The sequence below is a fragment of the Vulpes lagopus genome, chromosome 2 (assembly GCF_018345385.1).
Source record: "Vulpes lagopus strain Blue_001 chromosome 2, ASM1834538v1, whole genome shotgun sequence".
Taxonomy (NCBI): domain Eukaryota; kingdom Metazoa; phylum Chordata; class Mammalia; order Carnivora; family Canidae; genus Vulpes; species Vulpes lagopus.
The window spans coordinates 25,970,931-25,988,674 of record NC_054825.1 but is presented as its reverse complement, the minus strand read 5'-3'; the positions used below and the strand labels follow the sequence as shown (position 1 = coordinate 25,988,674).

Here is a 17,744-nt window from a genome sequence, read left to right as displayed (position 1 = left end):
ACGTCTCAAGAATTCTTTCTTGGTCATCGGCTCCGGACCTCACCCCACCAAACCTCACCTATAATTCCAAAACTTCATCACTGAATACAGGTGATTTTGAACAAAATTTGCAACATGACACCATTCTCATCTATTATGTGTTAGCTAAAAAAGAAATAGAGCTACATGAAACATTTCAGATATTAATTCATTTCCAACGTGACAGTTTGCTTTTAATAGAACAAAGCGATCATTTATCATAAAAAATTACTAGTGATGTCGAGCACTGCCTCCATTTATGAGCTGTTTACGTGGCTCATTACATGGCCCGGAGCTCCTAGAGACAAAGGACTGTATCTCTTCTCTTTCTCTACCCTCAGACTAGCACAGTTTGATATTTGCCTCATGAAATTTTATTAAAATTGAACTGAATTACTTTAATTCATGCTCATAACCCTTTGGAGACTTGAACATTGTTTTCTTACTGATGAACACAAGACTCAAAGCTTGAGTAATTTGCAGTCACATGACTAAATGCAGAAGTAGGAATGTATTCCAGCCCTTCTGACTCTAACCCATAGATTTACTGAAATTGTCTTCCGTTCCCTCCAGAGATGTCCGCCTGGGGCCCCCATCTTCCTCAGGATACCACCTGAATATTTTATTTTAATTTAAAGTTAGGTAAAGTCAACCTCCGCTGGGCGCATGCGTCCCTTCCTTTTCCCACGGTGGAAGAGACACCACCTCGCTTCCTTCCGCTTTGATGCCTTTTGGCCCCAGCGACTCGCCGTTGTCCAGGCTGAGGCGTTCACTAGTTGAGGTGATGGCGACTGGGACACCAGATTCGCAAGCGCGTTTCGGTCAATCCGTGAAGGGGCTCCTCACAGAGAAGGTGAACACCTGTGGGACGGATGTGATCGCGCTCACCAAGCAGGTGCTGAAAGGCTCCCGGAGCTCTGAGGTGAGCTGGGAGTGGACATTCCGGCCGGGTACCCCGGGCCCAAGCCTTCCCTGACAGTGGGAAGGAGATCGCATTACCTCCTGGGAATTGTAGGCTGTGAACCGCTCCCAGATAGTAGAGCTCTTCCGCTAAGGGCGCGTGTTGCATTCTGGGATGTGTAGTCTCTCCGGCATTAGCGATGTAGGAAGAGAAAAAAACGGTGGGAATCTGTGCTTTAAGGCGGAGATTGCCTGGGAGCAGCGGATAAGACAGTGGTCCTGGCCAGTTCCTCATTTGTTTCATTGGGTTGTCTTCTAGTGAAGATCTATCCATTTTTAGCCCCGAAATTCCGCATGGTTTTGCCCTCAACATCCCAGATTCCTTCCACACTTCTGTGCATCGTCTGTGGATTTGTTCTTTTCTGATTTGTCTTTCTGGCCACATTCTTGGTTTTCTGTTTCATTGATTAGCTTTCTCCTTTGCCCTGACTTCCCCTTCATCCTTTAGCTGGTTCCACGAATGGAGTTATATGATGGCTTTTTCACACCAGAAAGTTTTATATATGTACAGTGTCTCCAAAAAAAGTATTGTACTCTTGGATATTCACCCACAAGAAATGAAAATATATGTCCACAAAAAGATTTGTATATGTGCATGGCACCATATCCATGATAGCACCAAACTGGAAACAACCCAAATTTCCATTGACTAGTGAATGGATAAACAAAATGGTTCTGATGATCGAGCCATTACACTCTAGGTTTTTACCCAAGAGAAGTGATAATATGCCTCTCATTTTGTTACATATACATACCACACATATAACATATTATCTAGGAGTTCCTGTTTTGGTTTTTTAAAGTGGAACATCTTGAATACACCTGTGAAACAATCTGAGTATAAAGCCTTTTTAGGGGCTTCTAGGTGGCTCACTCCATTAATCATCTGCCTTCCCAGCTCACGTCATGATATGGAGGTCCTGGGATTGAGCCCACCCAGCCTTGGGCTCTCTGCTCTGCAAGGGAGTCTGTTTCTTCCTCTCCCTCTGCCCCTGCTCATGTCCTCTCTTGATCCCTTTCTATCTCGAATAAATAAAATCTTAAAAAAAAAAAAAAAAAAAAAACAACCACAAGCCTTTTTAGATCTTTGTGAATTTCTTCTATAAACCTTAACCATTATCTTGCTTATAATTAATAGCAGTGTGTCTTGGCTGCTCATCTTCAACAAGTATTGGTTATTTTCACCTTAGTTTTCACAATAATAGCAACTGTCTTTTAACTCATATTTCATCAGTTTCTATACTGTTTCGTTAAGTTATGTGATTATAGTAACAAGCACAGAATGGCTACAAGCTTTTGGACTTGTATATGAATATTCATAGCAGCTTTATTCATATTAGTTTAGGGCCCAGTAGATTGTCTTTACAGAATCACCTTTCATGTTAAGTCCTTAGCTTTTATTGATAATGACTACAAGAAATAACTGTATGAAGAAGGTGTTTTTTATTTACCATAATACTATTGCTGAAGTCACTGATTTGGTGATCCCAAGTAGGTTTTGTATGAGGTCTTATGTGGTATGCTCATTTTAGAATTCAGTATCAGAGGACAGTCTCTCTATCTCTGAGGAATTGTTATGTTGCCTTTACCAAATAAGAATTATACAATGCAAGTGTCTTACATTTTGCCTTGGTTGCACGGAAGTTCTTTGATCAGTTTTAGTGATAGACACATTTACTTCCTTCTCCTTTTAATGACTTTTAGATTCTGTTGCTGTTTAAAAAAAACGTGTATATATGTGTACACACACATGCACGTAATTTGGTATAAATTGCCTTCAGTATTTCTGGAGGAGAAACAAGGTATGGATACATAAATTTAAAAAATATATATAGTGTTCATAGTTAACCACCAGTATGTATTGAACATCCATCTTCTTTTATTGAGCATCTACTATGTGCTGAACTCTACTGTGTTTTATGTAGCTTAATCTTTATACTCATTAATAGAGGAGATGCTTTTCTTATATAGAAGATACAAAAAGGAATTTGTCCAAGGTTACACCGTAGCTAGGAAGGGATAGAACTAGGATTCAAATTTAGGCAGACTGGTTCTAGGCTCATAATCTTGGACATCACCTCTCATGTGATATTAGCTGGTTAAGTGGCCACAAAGCCGTGGCGTTACCATTGACTGCCCTAATGTTACTTGCTCCTTTCTGTTCCTCCTTGTGTATTTTTCACATGAGGTTCTTCTATAGTAGAGTTAGATTGGGTGTTCAGTAAATGGTATGAATTGAGTTAAACTGAAATAATTCCAGCGTTCTGAGGTTTACACATCATCTCTCAGTTCTCTGATTTATCTTTTTATTGGGTATCTTATTATATTGACTTTTTCTGTAGTTATGTATTTTTGCCATTTCCTTTACTAAAGTATAGATTATTTGGAGTGTCTTGTTGCTTTTCTTTTTTTGTCTTTGTTTTTTTTTTGTAGCACATATCAGTATTATATTAATCTTTAGGACTGAATAATATTCCATTTTATGTATATACCACGTTTTATTTATTCATTCATTTGGTGATTGTTTCCACCTTTTGGCTTTGTGAATATGCTGCAGTAAACATTGGTATATAAATACCTAATTGAGACCCTACTTCCAATTATTTGGGGTAATTGCTGAGTTGCAATTGCAATTGCTGGGTCATATAACTTTTTGAGGAATCCCCATATTGTTTAGCACAATAGGTGTACTATTTTCCATTGTTACCAATGCATCAGCGTTCCAGCTACATTTGTCATTTTTCATTTTTAATCATAGCTATCCTGAGAGGTATAAACTAGTATCCCCCAGTGGTTTTGATTTGCATTTCCCCAAAGACTAATGATGTTGAGCATTGTTCTTGTTCTTACCGGCCACTTGTATATCTTTGGAGAAATGTCTATGAAAATCATTGTCCATTTCCAAATTGGACTTTCTGTTATTGAGTTGTAGTTCTTCATATATTCTGAATGTTTATCCCTTATCGGATATTGTTTGTACATATTTTCTCCCATTCTGTGAGTTTTGTTTTTATTTTCTTGATGGTGTCCTGAGCTGTAACCTGAGTCTCCTAGAGAAAAAAATGTCTCAAGTATTTACAGTTTATTTTCACTTAACAACTTCTGTTTATGGTTTTTGGGGATCTAGTGGCAACTGTCTTCTCCAGGGGGGTACACGTTCTTTATATTCCTTAGACTTTCTTCTCTACCTTTTTGATTTGGTTTTGGTGTGGCCTAAATTGTCCCAAAGCCACAGGGCACTTCCCTGTTGTTGGTCCTGAGGGAAAGGAAACTCTTGGTCTCATTGTGGACATGGAGCCTAATTTTCGATTTCAATCCTTCTTAGCACATAGAACATTGTTTCTCTTTTCAGCAGTCTCCTTGTGGCTGTTTTATTTGATTAGCTGACAATTTCCACGTGTAAAGCTCTCCTTCCACAGCATTCACTTAACAAATATTGTCTGGTATGTGCCATGAACTATTCCAGGTATAAGGTAGAGGATGATACACAAAACTAGTCTCTGTACTTAGGAAGCTTACATTTTAGTGAAGAGACAGACAAATAAATGAAACAAACAGGTAGTAATAAATATCATGAAGAAAAAACTAAGCTGAGAGTAGAGAGTGATAAAAGGGTTTTCCTGAGACAGGGTGGTTAGGGAAGGGCTCCCTAAAGGAGGAGACATTGGAGTAGACACCTGAATGAAGTGAGGGAATCAGTCACATGGACATCCGGAGGCAGAGCGTTCCAAATAGAAGAAATGGCAAATGCAAATGTCTTGAAATGGGAGTGTGTGCAGGGTGTACGAGGAGGCCAGTATGGCTGGAGTACCAAGTGGGGAAGAACATGCCAGCCTGTGCCCACATGTGTGATTCCCACGCTCCTCCTGTGTATGCCTGCACCTCTACTCCTCCAGTCGAGTTGTGTGCTGAGTAAAGGGTCCATTGTGGGGGAGGGTTCTTTTTTTTAGGGTCCTTTGTCTGTTATCTTAAGCCTGTGTTTATGCTTGCTACTGTAACTGCATTATTTAATGCAATAATATGGAAAATGATGAACCAGAATGAAAACAAAAAGGGAATTGGAATTACTATGAAAACTATGTTGGAAAGATCTTGAAGATGAAGAGCTAACAAATAGCAACTTAGTAATAATACTTGTTGAAGATGAGTAGCTAAGATTGCTATTGAGTTGCTTAATAGCAACTCAAATGAGCAAGTCAATGGTAAAAGCCTAGGGGAAAATACTCAAGATGTTGTTCCACTTTAAAGGAACCCAAACCGGACATCTTAAATGATATGTGATATGCGTGGTTGGTTTATGCAAGAAAATGATGCAGAATGCCAATGAAGACATCTTTCATCAAAGAAAGGGCCTTGGCCCTGCATTGCAACAGCAATCACGAGTCCAGGAATCATGAGTCTCCTTGAGTCTATCTTCTAAATGATCACCTCCCCCACCCTGGCCGCCTGCCTTTCAACTGCCACTCCTGTGGCTCAGGCCACTTTCACTGCTTGCCTAGACTATGGCAGTGTTCTCCCAAACCAGTCTCTCTGACTTCGTCCCTGCTTCAGTCCATTCTGCTTGCCACGCTTCTAAAACAGTAAATCTGATTGTGCTCGACTTTTAGGTCTCTGCTTAGAAGTCACTTCTTTTAGGAAGCCCTCCCTGAACACCCATCCCTGAAATGGGTCACATCCCACCCCCCCACCCTGTGCTGTCCAGTCATCTGGTGCTTCCCCATCAGCTGTTACCATAAGGTAGTGCCTGTGTCCCCAAATTGTGAGCCCTGTGAGGACAGGGGCTATGTTTCTCCCTAGCATATTATAAGCACTTAATAAATATTTGTTGACTGACCGACTCAATGAATGAGGAAGATTCTGTGAGAACCTTTTCTTTCTGTCATCAGTTTGTCTGTCACCATCTCCCATCTATAGGACTTTGGAGTTGGCCACTTAAAAGTGGCCAGAGGCACTCTAATACATTATGGACAGGAGTGTGAAATGGTGTAACCCCAGTGGAGGGGAATTTGGCAATATGTAGCAAAACTAAAATCCCCTCATCCAGCAATCACAGTCATAATTCTATGAATCTATCCCAAAGATACACTAGCAAAAAGACACATAGATATATAAGGTTGTTTTTTTTTTTTTGTAGCACTACTTATAATAGCAAAGACTAGAAATAGTCCCAAAGTCTACAAGACAACTGGTTGAATAATCTTATGGGGGCATGTATACAGCAGAGTGCTCAGCAGCCATAAAAGAGCAATGCGCAGATTCAGTATAAATTACTGCACATCTATTTTAGCCTATCTTGTCAAGTGAAAATAGCACTGTGTGGAAGAGTGCAAATAGTAGTTACATTTTAAGTAAGGAGGGGGACAGGTATATATGTATGTCCACTTTTAGAAAGAAGCAATGAAAAGATGAACCCTGTATGTGTGTGTGTGTGTGTATATATATATATATATATATCTCCCATTATTATATGTACATAGGTAGTATATGTATATTTTTAATTTTTATTTATTTATTTAGCTTAGTTAACTAGGCTCCATGGCCAACGTGGGGCTTGAACTCATGACCCTGAGATCAAGAGTCGCACGTGCTCTACTACCTGAGCCAACCAGGTGCCTCTAAAAAAATATTTATGCATAGGGGAAGGAGAATGGGTAGGGAAAAGGACAGGGATCGAAGGTCTTATTTTACTGTTTCGACTTAGAAGCACATATAGGTTTATTAATTTTAAAACTTGAAAATTAGTAAAAAGACTATCGGAGGCCATAGCAATGCTGGTATTCCTGGTGAATTTTAGGTCATCGGTCCCCTCTTCATCGGAATCTCTCTGGCCCAAGGGAACAGGGATGGTAGGTAGGATGTACATAGCAGCAGCTCCCCTTATGGGGTTGGACTTCATGTCTGCTGGAGCAGAGTATGACAGTAGGCCACAGACTTCTGTCCATCTCCCCTTGCCTCACAGCCCTGAGTCACATCTCCATGGCCACAGGCCAGCCATCTGAATCGGAGCTCAGCTTTTGTCTCATGGTCTTGTGGCCCCTCTATCAGCTATCAGAACTCATCAAAATCCACTTCCACATTTCTCCTTTTTGTCTTTCTTTTTAAATTGAAATGTAGTTGACATACAATGTTATATTAGTTTCAAGTGTACAGCACAATGATTCACAATTCTCTACGTGGGTGGAGCTTTGCTCACTGCCGTAAGTACAGTTACATTTTCTCCTTGTATCCTACCCTGCCCCATCCGGCCATCCTTCCTGTGGTGCTTTCCCGTTTCAACCCCGAGCTTCTTCCCAGGCCTCTTTGTGCTCTGTGTGTCTCTCTCATTCCATTCCCATTTCTTCTTTTTTTTTTTTTTTCTCATTGTTTTTGTTTATTTATTTATTTTAAAAATATTTTATTTATTTATTCATGAGAGACACACAGAGAGAGAGAGAGAGAGAGAGGCAGAGACACAGGCAGAGGGAGAAGCAGGTTCCATGCCAGAAGCCTGATGTGGGACTCGATTGCAGGACTCCGAGATCACGCCCTGAGCCAAAGGCAGACGCTCAACCGCTGAGCCACCCAGGTGTCTCTCTCTCATTCCATTTCTAAACAGCTATATTCCTGCTCTCCTTTTTAGCCCTGCCCTAGTTCCTGCTCCCTCATCCCTTTCAAACCACCCCAAATGTCAGATTTGCCTTTAAAAAACCAAAAGTTCTCACTGGGCCTGTGCAGCCAAAGTTTTCTTTGCAGACTTCTCCTTTCAGCTCTTGGCTCATAAGCTACACAGGGAGCCCTTGATTTCTTAAGCAGTAGCCTTTGGAACGGGTGGTTAGCCCAGGCCAGGACTGCCAGAGTGACCCTGAATTTGGATTTTCAACGTGAACAAATGGGAAATTATCCTCTGTTACATTTGGAGCATTTGTAGTTGTATGGGGGGAGGGGAGGAGAGAGGGCGGTGGTATAACAGCTGCAAGAGAAGATGACAGGAAGTTTGCAGATTTTGATCATTACCACTTTATTTTTGTCTTCCAGCTGCTAGGTCAGGCGGCTCGAAACATGGTCCTGCAGGAAGATGCCATCTTGCACTCAGAAGATGTAAGAAACAATTCCTTTTATGATTTGGGTTTTATCTACATAATTGGTGTGGCTACAAGAAAGTGGAATGTTCTCTGTCTGTTTTTTTGTTTTGTTTTGTTTTGTTCTTTTTTTTTTTAATGCAGAGTTTAAGGAAAATGGCAATAATAACAACGCACCTTCAATACCAGTGAGTATGCCCTCTCCAGTCCTGGCTTGTTGCAAAGTCACCTTCCACAGACTAACACCCCCCACCCCACCTGCCTTTGTGCTTCAGCACATTTTCCTATAAAAGCAGGAGTTGGGAGTAGAGGTGGGGTTAGTTAAGAATGAGCTCCTTCTGGAAAAGATGGCTGCGACTGCAGAAGAAGCCGGAGTATGGGGTGAGATCAAGAGCAGAGACTGCCTTTTGTGAGTCTCTCTGTATTCATCTGGGGGCTCCTCAGAGAGAGAGACTCTAAACCCCAGGAGGACAGGGCCAATGCCAGGATCATGTTTCTAGTAGACAATCAGTATCTGTTGACTACTTGTGCCCAGGGTCTCTCCTGGGGAGTCTGTGCTTGCACTAAGAAATCAAGTGTAGCTGTGGCCTGTATCCTGTAGTCCCCCATTTAAGCCAGCCCTACATGTAAATCATCCAGGATATTTTGAAATCTAGAGAACTCTCTCTGTTACAATTTTAGATAACTTTTTTTTATTAAGATTTTATTTATTTATTCATAAGAGACACAGAGAAGCAGAAGGAGAGGCAGGCTCCCCCAGGGGGAGCCTGATGCAAGACTCTACCCTTGGGACTCTGGGATCATAACTTAAGCCAAAGGCAGATGCTCAACCACTGAGCCATCCAGACACCCTTGGATAAATTTTTTTTATTTTTTATTTTTTTTTTCCTTGGATAAATTTTAATTAGCTTTTCATTGTATTTCATTTTGCTTTATATTTTATATAGTTGATATTACTTAGGTACCTATTAGAAATGTATGATTGAGAATTTAACTCTTAACATTTAAACAGCTCGGGCAGCCCCAGTGGCGCAGCGGTTTAGCGCTGCCTGCAGCCCAGGGCGTGATCCTGGAGACCCTGGATTGAGTCCCACATCAGACTCTCTGTATGATGCCTGCTTCTCCCTCTGCCTGTGTCTCTACCTCTCTCTCTCTCTGTCTCTATGAATAAATACAAAATCTAAAAAAAAAAAAAAAAAAAAAGAATTTTAAACAGCTCAATGTTCATTCTTGGTGTGTGTGTATATATCAGGTGTGTGACCATTAGGCTCCACATACCTGGACTGAATGTGAGCCATACATATAGTAAGTGGCACCACCTCCCTCAGTCTGATAGAGGGCCATTACCTCTTCAGGCTTAGAATCCATCTTTTTAGCAACTCTTCACTCAGTGAACAGAGCTTCAAGAGCATAGTCTTAAGCTAGAATGGACAGAAATATAGATCGTGACATAAGCTAGAAATTCGTTCTGCCTATTTCAAATACCTCGCCATAAGTTGAACTAGTTTTCTTAGATTTTTTAATGTTTGTTTTCCTCTTTCCTTTTCTGATTTAGGCAAGAAGCTATTCAGAAGAAGTAAGTAACCCCAAAGATGGGGGAGTCGGGGGGATCAACTGCAGGGAATTGTACTTCTGGGCCTAGGATCAATGTGAAACTCTGGTTGACACATGGCCTTAAACTCTCATGTGTTCTGGGTTGGCTCATTTGGGATATAAAGAAAACAGTACAGTTGACCCTTGAACAATACAAGTTTGAGCTACACAGTTCCACTTAACACACAGATTTTTTTTTGGATAAGTCCGATACAGTATTGTAAATGTTTATTTTTTCTTCCTTATAGTTTTCTTAATAACATTTTTTCTCTAGCTTACTTTATTATAAGAGTGTAGCCTATAATACATATAACACAAAATATGTGTTAATTGGCTGTTTATATTATCAGTTAGGCTTCTGGTCAACAGTAAGCTCTTAGTAGTTAAGATTTGGGGGAGTCAGGTTATACATAGATTTTGACTGTGTGGGGCATCAGCGCCTGTAACTCCCACATTATTCAAAGTCAACTGTATATTTCAAAGGTATGCAGTAAGTCAGTTCATTGCTAGTCAAGGTTTTCTGAAAATTACAAGGTGTAGAAGCCAACCTTAAGGGATAGAAAACTTTCTACACTGGTAATATTTATTAAGTAAAGGTGCTAATAAAGTCAATAAGCAATATTGGGGTTTTTTTGAGTGGATTAAATCTTTCCCTTACAAAATTGGTTACATTAATTGGCTTTACAAACCTTTTTTTCATAGTTTAAACTTCTGGGACTGTAGTGGACCAATATAAATTTTGATTTAGCTTCAGCAGTATGTATGCATTAAAGTACAAATTGTACAAAGAGAGGTCTTTATTGCTCATTCCAGATAAATTTCTTCTCTGTTCTAATTTTTAGTGTTGAGCAGTCTTCTGATCTACAGGACCAGTTGAATCATCTGTTGAAATAGAATGGCTTGTAAGCAGGAAAAGCACTTCTTTGCCTGACACTGAGAAGGAAATATTTTATTCAATTACTGTCCTGTGGGTTTAAATTTTCCATTTTCTTCTCCAAAAGTTAAGTTAGAAAAGATTTGTGATGGTTTACAGTTTCCTCTGAAGAGAAGCTGGGTGGTTGAATTTTGGAAGTACTCTTAAAGCAGACTAACCCATGCTCTTACTGAATTTTTTAATTGCTCTGTTTAGTTTTATGTTAAAGCAAAATAAAAAAGATCTTAGTTTTTCCCACAGAACTTTTACTTGTGAAAAACTATGTCATCTAAATGTGATTCTTAAGCAAATGCTGAATAATATTTTAAATTCAAAAATCAGGCTTCTGTGAAAACATAGGAATGATTAATATTCTTTTTATTTTATTTTATTTTATTTTTATTTTTTAAAAAGATTTTATTTATTTATTCATAAAAGACAGAGAGAGAGGCAGAGGGAGAAGCAGGCTCCATGTCAGGAGCCCAGTGTGGGACTCGATCCCCGGTCTCCAGGATCACAGCCTGAGCCAAAGGCAGGCGCCAAACCGCTGAGCCACCCAGAGATCCCCTTAATATTCTTTTTAAAGACTTCTTTTGATCATATATATGTTCAGGAAGTCTCATGGTTACAGAATGGTGATAGGTAATATCTGTTACTTTTTATTAACTCAGAGGAGATATTTATTTTATTCACTGTAGCAAATTCCCAATTGAAAATTAGGCAAATGGTACCATATCTGGCCAGCTGCAAACTCCTGCCTTGACCTGCATTTCTTTTTTGTGACTCTAGATTAATTGGCCTTGGGTTCATTTTGTAATTTTGCTAATCATCAGCAGATTCACTTGTAGAACATTACTGCCAAATGCAAAGGCAGTGTAGGGCTGTGCCATGGTGAAAGCCTTCTGTTTTTAGATATTTGCCCATGTTCATTTAATTCATCTTGCTAAAAGGCATTTCTTTGAATGTCTTTGAATTTTAAATGGGACCATGTCGTGTTCTAGTTCATTTCTTACTTCACTAAGGAATTAGGAGAAAGCTGACATAAGAAAATGGTGGTGTTTTCAGTGAAAAAGAAAAAGCAAGTAAGAGTCAAATTTAACTCATATTGTATATCATCAAGTTGACTAATTATATTAGGTTGTATTTATCCCTCATTATACCTATACACATTAGCTTAAGGTAAAAGAAAAAACTAAGTGTGAAGGAATTTAGTTATGCATTCATTCAATAACACTCATCACAATTATTAAATGTAAGTGGACTTAATTCACCTTCTAAAAGAAGGGTCACAAATTGACAGCAAATGTCATATTAGGAGTAAAACATTTGGCATTATTGGAGGATATTACTATCACTGTTGCTATTCAGCATTTTGCTGGAGGCCATGTCTAGTGCAGAAATTAAAAATAAGTATAGCTATTATGAGCAACAAGGAGATAAAATGATTATCATATGGTAGGATTATCTGCTTAGAAAATCCAAGGACCAGTATTTTAAAAGGATCATCAGTTTAGAAAGCAAAGCAAAGTTTAATCATCCAAGTATCCAAGATGCAAAGAAATATCTAACATGACATTTGTAAAAAATTAAAAATTAAAGTAAAGGTATGGTCTAAGTTTTCCTTATCATGATGGAACAAATATTAAAGAAGCAATGATTGCTTACATTATACTTGATAAAAAAATTCATCATCAAAATTTTAATGGTATGTGTAAAATTTACAATAAATAACAAAACCTAGTAGTACTGAATTTAGTCATTTTATTTTTTTATTTTTTTAACGATTATTTATTTATTTATTCATGAGAGACACACAGAGAGAGAGAGAGAAAGAGAGGCAGAGACACAGGCAGAGGGAGAAGCAGGCTCCATGCAGGGATCCCAACATGGGGCTTGATCCCAGGACTCCAGGATCACGCCCCAGGCCAAAGGCAGGCACTAAACCGCTGAGCCACCCGGGGATCCCCAGATTTAGTCATTTTAAAGCACGTAATGCCAAAATCCATGAAAGAAAAGTAGCCAAAAAAGTATCAACAGTCAGAATTGTATACATAATTTGATAGTTATGTCTCTTGTGGAAATCATGGGTTAGGTAGAATTAAATGGTGATCAAACATATGGAAACTAAAAATACTTCTTTAAATAACATCTGGGTTGTAGAGAATCTGTTGAAAGATAATATTTTTAAAATACTGAAAATTCAGATTCTTTTTTTTTTTATTTTAAGATTTTATTTATTTATTCATGAGAGACACAGAGAGAGAGCGAGGGGCAGAGACACAAGCAGAGGGAGAAGCAGGCCCCATGCAGGGAGGCCTATCTGGGACTCGATCCCGGGACCCCAGGACAACACCCTGGGTCGAAGGCAGGCACCAAACTGCTGAGCCACCCAGGTATCCCATGAAAATTCAAATTCTATGCAAGAAAATTCATGTGATAGAACCTAAGCAGTAATATAAAGGAAAAAAATCCTGCTTTAAATCTCCATATTAGGGAAAAGGGTGGAAATGTTTTCTTTTTTAAGGAGTTTGTGGCTAGAACTTAGAGAAGAAATTAAAATAGAATAAGAAAACCGAGCATGAATGATAAGAATTTGAAAAATATTTGATATAATTAATTGGTTCTTCTAGATTAAATTGGAAAAGTATTTGGCAGCTGGATAGTTTTCAATTGGTAGAGCATGTGACTCTTGATCTTGGAGTTGTAAGTTCAAGCTCCACATTGGGTGTGGAGATTTCTTAAAAATAAAATCTTAAAAATTAAATTGGTAAAGTATCCGCTCAATCTAAAAGTACACATTAGTAAATTTATAATTGAAATGGAGATATATAAATCAATTAGATTTTAAAAGCATGATCTGTCAGCTTGATGGTAGAAATTTGAATGCTAGTATCAAAATGTGTGGCTCCTTTAAAGATAGAATATTACAAAACTGCCATTTAAAAGAGAGTATGTCTGGGGCACCTACCTGGCTCAGTCAGAAGAGCATGCCACTCTTGATCTTGGGTGATGAGTTTGAACCCCACATTGGGCCTAGAGCTTACATAAAAAATAAAGAATAAAAAAAGGAAAGTCATTTGCTTGTGATGGCTTTCCTGAGACTTTTCCAAACTATCAGAGAGTTTCCATATACTCCCAAAGTATAGAAAATAATAGTAAGATACCCAGTTCATTTGCTGAAATTAATATGACTTTCATTTTTATTTTTATTTATTTAATTATTTTTAAAGATTTTATTTTTTAAGTAATCACTATACCCAACATGGGGCTCAGACTTATCTCCCAGGTCAAGAGTCACATGTTCTACCAACTGGGCCAGCCACGTGTCCTTGTGACTTTCATTTTTAAAAATTAAAAGCAAAATAGCATAAGAAAATTTAGGAAATTCTTATTTATGAACATAGATGCAAAAATCCTAATAAAATCTCAGACAGATTGAATAGAGAAACATTTTTGAAGATTACTAAGATAATTCCAGAATTGCAAAATTGATGTAACAACTGCAAAACACATTACATTGATAAGAAACATTAAATCATATATCACTGTAATAAAGGCATTTGAAAAAATTAACTTTTATTTCTAATTAAAACCAAGAGAAAAAGAAAAAAAAATTTCTTTCCAGAGTTCTTTCTAAAGAACCAACATATGGGGGGGTCCCTGGATGGTTCAGCAGTTTAGCACCTGCCTTCGGCCCAGGGTGTGATCCTGGAGTCCTAGGATGGAGTCCCACATCAGGCTCCCTGCATGGAGCCTGCTTCTCCCTCTGCCTGTGTCTCTGCTTCTCTCTCCCTCTCTGTGTCTTTCATGAATAAATAAATTAAATTAAATTAAAAGAAAAAAAGAACCAACATAGAATATTTGGTGAAGAAGAAAGAACCAACCCCAGAATCTTAGCTCTGTATGGGGTCTCAAAAGTAACTGAATTCTGGCCCCATGTTTTACAGGGGTTAAAACATAGCCAGGGACAGGACATGACTACCCAAAGTTATTGAGTTTGATGATAGATCTTTTGAGTACTAGTCTAGCTCTCTGTTGTCTGTTACTTTTATTATAAATAGAAACGTGGGTGCTACTTGTCATTTTCTGGTATTTAATACAGCACAAAAGAAAGGACCTTGGAAGTAATTGAATCCAATGCATTTACCCCTGCCACTGCATCTCTGGCAAGTAAACATCCAGCTGGTCATCTGGCTTCTGCCTGAATGCTTCCAATTTTGGGCAATCCTTTACTTAGGGATGCTGGCCATTTTGGAAAGCTCTACTTCTTTAAAGATGGTCTGTGTATTGAACCAAAATCTGCCTTTCTGGACGATTCTGTAATTGTCAGACCAGTAGTTTGGTTCCAAGGTGGGATATGGGGAAGTATGCACAAGGCCATCCTTGGAGGTAAGGAAAGAAGATATGAAGATTTCTTAAAAATTTTTTTTTAATTTTACTTTTTTTTTTTTTTTAAGATTTTATTTGAGAGAGAGAGTGAGCGAGCAAGAGAGAGAACACAAGCAGGGAGAGGGGCAGAGGGAGAGGAAGAAGCAGACTCTCTGCTGAGCACAGAGCCTAATGAGGAGCTCAGTCAGGACCCAGAACCCTAGGACCATGACCTGACCTGACAGTAGATGCTTAACCAACTGAACCACCAGGCACCTCAAATATGAAATTTTCTATGTATGTTTATTTTTTATCTTAAGAAAGATAATTATTTTGTTAATATTTAAAATATGACTTGATATGAGAGCTCTGATTTGGTCTACAGAGCTTACTGATCTACTCAGCATGCCTGTCCTTTAGCCAGGGTAATTTAAAAAAAAAAACAAAACCCCTGCGGTTGGTGCACGGACCATCAGAATGAATGATGGCTGCAAGCAATGTGGTGCAGAATCAGTGCTGTACACTAGATTCCTGACAGAAAATTGGGAATCACTCAATTTAAGTTGATGGTGGTTTGCTTTATTGTGGTTTATCTGTGTGTGGTTATGTGGATTTTAGGCTTATCAAATGATTCTTGTGAAAACCCACAAATTGAGGATAACATACTAAAGTAAGTACAGTGAACAAGTAGAAAACAGTAAAGCCCTTTCCTTAACTCCCATTAATCTTTGCCTTCAAGATAAAAGTAGCATTTTAATAATAAGTGAGAAAGTGAAGGCTTTTCTAAAGGAACTAATTTTATGGAGGCAGTATTTTGGTTTATTCATTCATTCATTCTTTCATTCATTCATTCATTTGAGACATAGAGAGAGAGGCAGAGACACAGGCAGAGGGAGAAGCAGGCTCCATGCAGGGAGCCCAATGTGGGATTCAATCCCGGGACTCCAGGATCACCCTCTGGGCCAAAGGCAGGCACCAAACTGCTGAGCCACCCAGGGATCCCAAGGAGACAGAATTTTGAAAATGAATATTCAAGAGTGTTTTTACAATTATACAATTGCCAAGAAACCGATAGCTATAGAAACACGCATTTTTGCACACTTAATAGTTGGAAATATCCTAAGCTATAAAAATATTCCAACAAGGATTGTTTTCATGGGTTTAAATCTTTAAAAATATTAAAATACAACAGCTTCTATTAATATTTAACAACAACTAATCAACATCAAGGAAGATTGTTATTAGCAGATGAGATTGAAAAATGAGTGTAACATAGTAAATTTAGTCCCATTTAGATATCCATATCTTCTTCCTATCCTAATAAATAGAAATACTTATTACGACCACAGAAGGAAGTAAGATAGACAAATACAGTGAGCCCTTATACAACATGGGGGTTGGGGTACCAAACCTGCACAGTCGAAAATCTGTGTATAACTTTTGACTCCCCAAAAATGTAACTACTAATAGCCTACTATTGGCTAGAAGCCTTATCAATAACATAAACAGTCAATACATATTTTGTATGTTATATGTGCTATATACTGTATTTACAATGAAGTAAGCTAGAGAAAAAACAATGTTATTAAGAAAATTGCAAAGGAAGTAAATACATTTACAGTACTGTACTTAACTGAAAAAAAAATCTACACAGAAATGGACCATGCTGTTTTTCAATATAGGGATGGAAAAAAAAAACTTTTGGCAGGATGGAATGACATTACTTAGGAAACACAATCGACTAGAAACTACTAGAGGTTAAAAATGAATTTAACAGAGTTGATTTTCTAAATACAATTTACAGACTGAGAACTACTGCATGCATACAGTATGATTCCATGGCATCCTGGAAAAGGCAGGAGAATAGATCTGTGGTGGTTTAGGAGCTGGTAGGGGAGGGGATTGGGATTTCCTACAAAGGGGCATAAAGAAATTTTTTAGTATGAGAGGGTCTTAACTGTCATGTGTACGTTTGTCAGAATTCACAGAACTGTACACTAGAGAAAGTTGAATTTTACTGAATGTAAATTATATTTCAATAAACCTGACTTTAAAAATAGATTTAGAATATTCTGTTTAAAAAATGGGCAGAGGACCTGAACAGACATTTCTCCAAAGAAGATATGCATCTGGCCAACAGATGTGAAAAGATGTGCATGAGCGCTCATCAGATAAATGCAATTCAGAACCATAATAAGATACCACCAGTCAAAATGACTGATCTCAAAAGGACAAGAAATGACAAGTGTTGGCGAAGATGTGGACAAAAGGAAACCCTCCCACTGTTGGTGTGAATGCAAACTGGTGCACTCACTGCGGAAAGCAGTATGGGGGATCCTCAGAAAGTTAAAAATAGAATTCCATGTGATCTAGTAATTCCATTGCTGAGTATTTACCCAAAAAAACCTGAAAACTAATTTAAAAGTTTTATGCACCCCTTTGTTTGTTGCAGCATTATTTACATTAGCCAAGATATGGAAGCAACTAAGTATCCATCAGTAAATGAATGGATAAAGAAGTGGTGTGTATATATGTGTGTATACACACACACACAATAATATGTAATTCCATATTTATATAGTGGAGTATTACACAGCTATAAAAAAGAATGAGATCTTGTTATTTAGGACAACATGATGGACCAAAGGCGTATAATGCCATGTGAAATAAGTCAGGCAGGGAAAGACAAATGTCATATAATTAATATATAGGATCTAAAAAAAATAATAAAAAACTGCTAAATACAAACTGGTGGTTGCCAAGGCAGGGATGGGCAAAATCGGTGAAGAGGATTAAGAAGTACAATCTTACAGTTGTAAGATGAATAATTTATG

General features: G+C 38.2%; 1 protein-coding gene across 1 annotated transcript; it reads left to right on the top strand.

Moving 5' to 3' along the window:
• The first annotated feature begins 713 nt into the window (after positions 1-713).
• BORCS7 (BLOC-1 related complex subunit 7) lies at positions 714-10,805 on the top strand. The gene is made up of 5 exons (XM_041744081.1): positions 714-940; positions 7,993-8,055; positions 8,181-8,224; positions 9,592-9,612; positions 10,472-10,805. Exons 1-5 carry the CDS (start codon positions 743-745, stop codon positions 10,521-10,523), a joined length of 378 nt encoding a protein of 125 aa, XP_041600015.1. The 5' UTR covers positions 714-742; the 3' UTR covers positions 10,524-10,805.
• Positions 10,806-17,744: the final 6,939 nt, after the last annotated feature.

Excerpts from the sequence above, each read along its gene's own strand:
- BORCS7 (XM_041744081.1), top strand. The coding sequence starts at position 743 with ATGCCTTTTGGCCCCAGCGACTCGCCGTTGTCCAGGCTGAGGCGTTCA. Across the intron at positions 941-7,992 it reads AAGGCTCCCGGAGCTCTGAG|CTGCTAGGTCAGGCGGCTCG; the intron begins GTGAGCTGGGAG and ends TTTGTCTTCCAG. Across the intron at positions 8,225-9,591 it reads ACAACGCACCTTCAATACCA|GCAAGAAGCTATTCAGAAGA; the intron begins GTGAGTATGCCC and ends TTTCTGATTTAG.